This window comes from Anarrhichthys ocellatus, unplaced genomic scaffold (assembly GCF_004355925.1).
Source record: "Anarrhichthys ocellatus isolate YVR2014 unplaced genomic scaffold, GSC_Weel_1.0 scaffold203, whole genome shotgun sequence".
NCBI classification, from domain to species: Eukaryota; Metazoa; Chordata; class Actinopteri; order Perciformes; family Anarhichadidae; genus Anarrhichthys; species Anarrhichthys ocellatus.
The window spans coordinates 105,649-113,201 of record NW_022280233.1 but is presented as its reverse complement, the minus strand read 5'-3'; the positions used below and the strand labels follow the sequence as shown (position 1 = coordinate 113,201).

The 7,553-nt window shown below is 40.1% G+C and overlaps 1 protein-coding gene across 1 annotated transcript; it reads right to left on the bottom strand.

The window, feature by feature from the left end:
* Window positions 1–6: 6 nt before the first annotated feature.
* On the bottom strand, window positions 7–7,112 carry LOC116400778 (protein phosphatase 1 regulatory subunit 3C-B-like). Its single transcript, XM_031878811.1, has 3 exons — window positions 6,894–7,112; window positions 4,838–5,259; window positions 7–4,466 (listed from the first exon to the last, which is right to left on the bottom strand). Exons 1-3 carry the CDS (start codon window positions 6,905–6,907, stop codon window positions 3,886–3,888), a joined length of 1,017 nt encoding a protein of 338 aa, XP_031734671.1. The 5' UTR covers window positions 6,908–7,112; the 3' UTR covers window positions 7–3,885.
* Between the last annotated feature and the right edge of the window lie 441 nt (window positions 7,113–7,553).

The following is a 7,553-nucleotide window of genomic DNA, read 5'->3' as shown; positions in this document are numbered from 1 at the left end:
AATAGTTAAGACAGACCTTGCGAATGAAAAAAAATAGCTTAAATGAGTTTCTTTGTATGTGTGTGTGTATGTGTGTGTGTGTGTTGTGTGCGTGTATGTGTGTGGTTGTGTCCATCTGTGTGTGTGGTTGTGTCCTCTCCCAGTCTTACATAACTCTATTATCCGTTTGTCGTCCGTCTACCTTCATGTGTGTAATTGATTATGATCTCATGTACATAGAAGTACATTGATTTTAGATTCATCAAATCAATGTCATCGAACTGATAACTGATCAAAACGTCTTGTTAAACTCGACTATGGACAGCTGATGTTTCTTTTAGTCAGCTGATCTGCAGCAACATGATGTCATTTTAATGTTTTAATCTTCTTGTGTGTGTGTGTGTGTTGGTTCTGTGTTATATAACTATGTTATAACTATTCTCTGAAAGAGAATCAGAAGCTGACCTGAACCAACATTATATATATATATATATATATATATATACACACACAGAAGTAACAGTAAATCGCTCTCTGCTTACATCACTTCCTGTTTCAGTAGTATACCCTGACGTCATCATTAGATTGCACTTTACAATACAGGACAGCTGTTAATGCTAGTAGCCGGCTAGCTCGCTAGCTAGCCACGTTAAATGGCATTAATCATGTCTGTTAGCACAAGCTAACTTTGGCTGCCCGGTGGCTAGCTAAAATGTTGCGTTCAAGTCACGTCAGTAAAGAGCGAAACCTAATTAGCCATGTTTTCACACACATTAAATCATCGTGGGACTAAAACTAATGAAAATACAACACACTTCATTTTCAATAACTAATTCATACTTTAAAGTGGCATTTAAAAAACGACAGGATCACCAAGTGTTTCCTCGGGTGTACAGGTTATAATAACTCTGACGTGACTTGAACACAGCACAAAGCAGCCGTTCATCAAACATCTCGAAATCATCAACTTCACTTTAAACAGTTTACTTCCATTAAGACTTCCTGTTTCTTTTTGAACTATTATATTATAATGTGAATGTTATTACAAGCAAAACAGCTTCAAACACCTGTTTTAATAATGTCATCTATATCTAGAACTTTATATGTCATCTATATCTAGAACCTTATATGTCATCTATATCTAGAACCTTATATGTCATCTATATCTAGAACCTTCTATATCATCTATATCTAGAACTTTATATGTCATCTATATCTAGAACTTTATATGTCATCTATATCTAGAACCTTATATGTCATCTATATCTAGAACCTTCTATATCATCTATATCTAGAACCTTATACATCATCTATTTCTAGAACATTTTACGTCATGCTATTCACAGGTCAGTGGACCAATAAAATCAATTCTTGATGAAAACTGCATTTGACCTGAATTCTGGAAAACCTGGACCAAACCAGACCTGGATCAAAGGGATTTCTTTAGCTGAGGAGTTGCAGGAAGTAGAACCCTTAAACTTGTATTCAGTAAGTGTCCACCGTGTCGCGTTGCCTTCACAGACATACGGTCCTTTCTTATAGTTAGAAGTTAGTGTGACTCCGTCATAAAGGACAGCTCTATGAACAAGGTCATGGTTGACCCTCTACACCTCTACAGGTCTGGTATCCAGCCTGGCTCACAAATATTCCTTAACACTGTGTTCAGTCTTATAAATACATTAAAGATATACTGTAATGTGCAACAATTTCCTAAAAAGACCTCTTAGACCTCTCAGATCTCTCAGACTTCTCGGACCTCTCAGGTCTTTTAGATCTCTCAGATCTCTCAGACCCGACAGACCGAGGACCGTCTACAGCAGGATGAAGCTGCTTTGGGCAGCTTCCTGCAGGTTTGTGAGGTTTAGATGTTTATTTGTGCTTCAGAACGTAACGTGTGAAACAATAAGAAAATAATCTTTTATTCTTCTGAATCCTCTCTCGACATTCACTCTCCAGCTCACTTGACCACCACTGATCTCTCTCTCTCTCTCCCTCCCCCACCCCATATTTTCAATGCTGTGTTTACAGACACATCCTATCTTCAAACATCAACATCACATCACTCTGGAGACATCTGATTGGGGTGCGGGGTTACAGCGGCTAAAGGAGGAAACTGCTGGTGCTCAAATCAGTACAGCGAAACAAGAACTTATTGGTTCCAGGTGGACCACTTAAGTCCAAGACCAGTCCAGACAGGGTCTGAGTCAAGATGAAATCAAGGACATCATATTAACAACAAAACAAAGTTTGAGAGTCTGAGTGAAAACCCCCACAAAGAAACATCCAATCAAAAACAACTAAAAGATGAGTTTGGCCGATGCTGAAGCTCAGAGGACAATATAAAGTGAAGTGCTGCTGATAGTGGTCGGTATAGTTTCTGCTTCATGTCACATTGAGACAGGATTTAACTCTAAATCCAGTCAATACATAACAGATGAACATGAACTTGAACTGCATTTTCACTCTCCTGCTGTATGAATTAGAGGTCTTCAGGGGTACAAGTATAATTTCTACCAAAACCCAAAACAACCCCAAAAGTACTTTTCAGGTTGGGAAGAATCCAAATGTCCCCGCTCTGGACTGGACTGAGCCCTCGTGGACTTGATTTTTCGTTCCATTAGAGTCATCACAAAAAGTCATAGATGTGCTTTAAAGGTATTAAATGCACAATGAGACGAGACTTCAGACCTCAATCGAGGCCATGGATCCGACTAAAGCTGGGATCTTCACCCAGGACTGTCTGTGAGTAATAGGAAGTCCCAACAGTTGGATTCAGCCCGTTTAAGTTTTAGAGTTGGATGTTAAAGATCCCTCAACTGACTCAAAGTTTAACTGAACCTGAAGGCAGTGAGGCTTACCACACAAACAGGATTCAACAGTGAAAACAACCTTAACCCAAAGACTGAAGAAGAGTTTATATCACTTAGTTCACTGCAGTAATCTGTCCCGTTTAATTTTTCTCTTTTCAAAGTACAGATGCACTGATACTGATAACGGTCCGATACTGACTCAGAGAGCTGGATCGGGTCCTGTGACAATAGGCTGATCTGGTATCACATGCCTTTATTTTAATCAATAACTATTCAGTACTTCACATACTGTATCTCGGCATGTATTTGTTACATTCTGTTTTACAAAGATAAATATCTATAGATATATATATCTATAGATATATATATTTATATATCTATAGATATATATAGATACAGTATATACTGCATTAAAACTGCTGTGTGGAGCCATATGGAGCCTGATGCTGTGACGTTGTACAAATGATACTGAAGCCTTGTGTTTTTTTTTGACACACTGGTAATACCTTGAACCCCCATGGGTCTTTGGGGGGTTTTAAGAAAGCACTGACCCTTTTGAAAACTGCTTTTACAAAGCTCTTATGACTCCTGATTCTCTTGGAATATCTCTGAGCTACTCAGTTCACTCTTGCATATTTGAAAATGTGGCACCTTGAAAACTCTTGAATTCTTAGGATGCTTTTACAAAGCACATTTGCAAGGTTTTCAAGATTTCCCACGAGGCCATGGCAGGTGTCCAGCTGAATTGTGGCTGAGTTCCAGCAAAGGAGGACCAGATGTGTACCTGGTCTGGATCTTATTGGGCAGCTGGATTCCAGGAAACCCAGATGAGCCGGATCTAAGTCACTGCTGGGCTGACAGTTTGAATACCTGAATTGTCCTTTCAATCCCGTCTTAAAGTTGTCTTTTATAAAGGCTCATGCATGTTAGTGCAGCTACAGAGGCTCTAGTGAAGCAATGATCTGTAGTGTATCTTACAAACACGTCTGGATATAAGGAGGCGTTCCAGTGCTCATGTGAGGGTCCTGTGAATCTCTTACATTTTGGGAATAAGATCTCAGTGGGTGCAAAATAAAAAACCTGACCTGTGGTGGTCTCACCAGTAGGGGGCGCTGGTCTCCACATGACCCACGCTTTGCCATTTAGGGAAGTTTCCTGCTGATGTCCTGGGACTTCCTAAGGGATCAAACTCCATGGACTCATCCTTGTCTCCGCCATGGTCGCTCCAAATCTCCAGCCTGGCGGTATTCTCCGTGCTCTGGGTCAAGCTGCTTTTTGGGTCCACCAGCCGGTAGTTGTTCCCATGGTTGTTGTCCCAGAAGGTGTGGTCTTGAGTTTGGTACTGGATGCAGAACTCCACTCTGTTGGAGGGCTCGAGGACCTCCGGTATCAAGACAGAGAAGGAGAAAGTATCGGTGTCTGGGCAGCCATAGACGTTGTTCAGGTACAGACAAGAAATGTCCAGGAAGGAACGCCACGAGTCAAAAGTGATCCGGACTGAGACAGACTTGTCAAAGCAGAGGTTTCGGACCTGAACAGTCCCTGAGAGCAGACGCTCCCGGACAGAACAGGTTTCCAGACAAACCTGCTGTGCTTTGAGCCGGTTCCTCAAGTCCAAATAGTCTGCAGCTGGCTGGGTGAAGTCTAGAACCAGGCCCGAACCACAATCTGCAGCATCTGGAAGGGGAACATTTATTTTTGTGGGTTTTAACTTAATTCTACTCGTTTACATTGTTAACATATATTTATGTCTTTTCTATAAATGTATATTTCTTCTTCTTCTATAGAAAAGTGCTGCATAAATAAAAAGATTATTTTCATCACTGTTTAATCTGCAGATTATTTTCTCAACAGCGATTAGTTGTCTACAAAATGTCAGCAAATATTGAAAAGTGATAATCTCAAAACACCAGAGGTCATGCTTTTAACAAACAACACTATTACTGTTAAAGAACAGATCAGTTCACGACAGAATAAGAAAGAAATGTTCTGGAACAAATCAAAATGATTGATTGTTTCTTGTTGTGTATCAACGGTTAGCTGCTCACCTTTGTTGTCTCCCAGGTGTGGTCCGGTGGCAGCGCCCTCTACCTCAATCAGGTGGAACTGCAGCTCGGTCAGTATGTCGTCCTCGGCCTCGTTGAAGACGTGGATGGCGGTGAGCGCCAGACCTCGAGAGTCTGCAAACACCACGCTCTTCTTCCTCCTCATCCATGCCGGGCAAACGACCTCTGTGGCGGCTAACGTTGAGGTTGGAGTAGCAACGTTCCTGAAGGACAGACAGGAACGCAGCGCTTCACAGTGCTTCATCAGAGATGATGATGATGATGATGATGATGAACAGCAGTGGTCATAGTTACTGAGGAAGGAGTGAAGAGGAGGAGAGCTGGACAGGTAGATCCTCACGGCCATGTCAACGGACATGATGGGAGATGGACCCCCGGGGTGATGGTTGAGGATGTGGAAAACCCTGACGAGAGACAGAGAACAGGGTTCTACTTGTTCTAACCAAACTGATCTGAGATCTGCATCAGGAAGTGAGACTATTTATCAGGTTCACTCTTAACTAACCCTACTAAACTCAACAAACTTAAGTTTACTAAACACTAGACTCTACCAAACTAACTCAACAAACTTAAGTTTACTAAACACCAGACTCAACTAAACTAAACTCAACAAACAAGTGTACCAAAGACTCAACACAATGAACTTAAGTTTACTAAATACGAGACTCAACTCAACTAACTTAACTAACTGGTGTAACAGTACACAAAATTCATGGTTCGGTACGTACCTCGGAGTCACGATTCTGTACTTTTCGGTACAATAGGTAAAAAAGAAAACCAGCATGTGCGGTATCGGCCCTTTAACCTACTGGTTAGTATAAAAAACTGACTCATTTCATTTCAATCAACGGACCTCAAAGTCACGTTTGCACCCCGTCTCCCCCTAAACGGCGGCGTTTTAAGGCTGCTGTCTCAGCATTAGAGTCTCCGAGACCCACATGGGTTAAACTAAACTAAACTAAACTTCATGACCAACATGGACGAGGGCTCTGCTGGTCTTGTGACTCTTGAAGGACTCAGCCAGACATTTCTCCGTTCTCAGCAGAGATGGGCGGCTTAGCGCTGCAACACGTTTAAATAAAGACATTCATTCTTAAGGATTCTGTTATTGTTGGTGTTATTTGTTATTGAATAAAAACAACATTCAAAAAGGTTAGGTGTTTTTATGCATGCTTGTAATCCAGAGGGGTTAAAGAAAACAAAAACTACCCAATGAACAGATGACTGAATAGTGGCATTTTTATTATAACTTCAGTCCATCTTAGACATCCCCACCAGATGCTCAAGGAGCTGTTTATTATTGTTATTCAGACATTTCTTATCCTTTCCGGTTCTTCTCAGACAAAAGGTTGAGTGCTACAGCTGTCTGTCTGTACAGCATAGGCCTCTGTTCTCTTACTGTGCTTTTCTATGTCATGTATTCTATGCAATGGTCTGTCTTATCGACCCTGAGTCTGAAATCAGAGTTTGATTCATTGATACGTTATTTGTCATATTTTATGTTATATTTGATCTATTTATATAATTGTATGTTATATTTCATCCCTTTATTTTATTTGATATGTTATATTTTATTCTTACATTTTTAATTTCTGCACTATTTTATGTTTGTGACTCTCATATTTCTGTTCAAACATATTTAATGACCATATTTCATATTTAATGTGGGAGCTTCTCTGTAATTGTTTTGCATATGACAATAACTATGACAACAAGATATACAATAGTATAGTATAGTGAAGTAAAGTATAGTAATGTATTATATTGTACATAGTAAAGTTAGAATTATATACAAGAAAATATAATACATATATTGTCAGGTGTTTCCTGCTCTTATTGCAGTTTTTACTTCAAACACATTTAGTACTTTTCACATATTTATCATATTTCAGGATTAAATATATAATAATGATAACAACAACAACAACAACAACAACAACAGCAATAATAATAATAACAATAAAGCCGATAGAGGGCTTCAGTGAGTAGAACTCAGTAGAATGAAGCTTCTGTGGCGCAGTTTCAGAGCAGACTGTACCTGGTGCAGCTCATTGGAAAGTTTCTCTCAGTGGAGTCCAGCAGAGTCCAGCAGAGTCCAGCAGAGTCCAGTAGAGTCCATCAGAGTCCCACACGAACCGCTTTCTGTTTCTATTCTTTTCTTTATTTAAATTATTTTCCTTCTATTTTTCAGCCATTTTAGGAGGAGAAGCCGCTGCAGGTCCTCGCGCTGCGACACGCCTCCAAACAGAGGAGGCAGCCAATCAGCGCTCTGAACCGCCAGCTGCTCACTCTCTCAGCCAATCAAAAAAAAGACAAGCGGTCCATCGCCAACGTAACGGACCTAGAGGGGTTTGGAGCCCTGACTCCGGACTGACAGGCAGAATATTATACATTATAAATGTTCAGCAACAGAGTAGAACATTAAAGAAACTAAAAGATAAACAGTTAGAGTTCAATAAAGTAATTGTATGTGTCAATTCTTGTAATAACTAATGTAGAGGCGTTCCGTCTGTGTTGTTCATTATTAAGCCACAAATAAGCTGCAGACACGGTGACTTAATTTTCTTATGCGAATGACAAGAGATCATTTAACTCTTTTCCTTTTATCTTTATTATTTACTCAGCAAAGCGTTAACTAAATACACAACTAATATACTCTGTCACACGGTAGAACAACTATATACTCTCGTGCTTAATG

Coding starts and splice junctions, on each gene's coding strand:
- LOC116400778 (XM_031878811.1), bottom strand. Junction 4,467..4,837: donor ACACCTGGGAGACAACAAAG/GTGAGCAGCTAA, acceptor TTCCCCTTCCAG/ATGCTGCAGATTGTGGTTCG.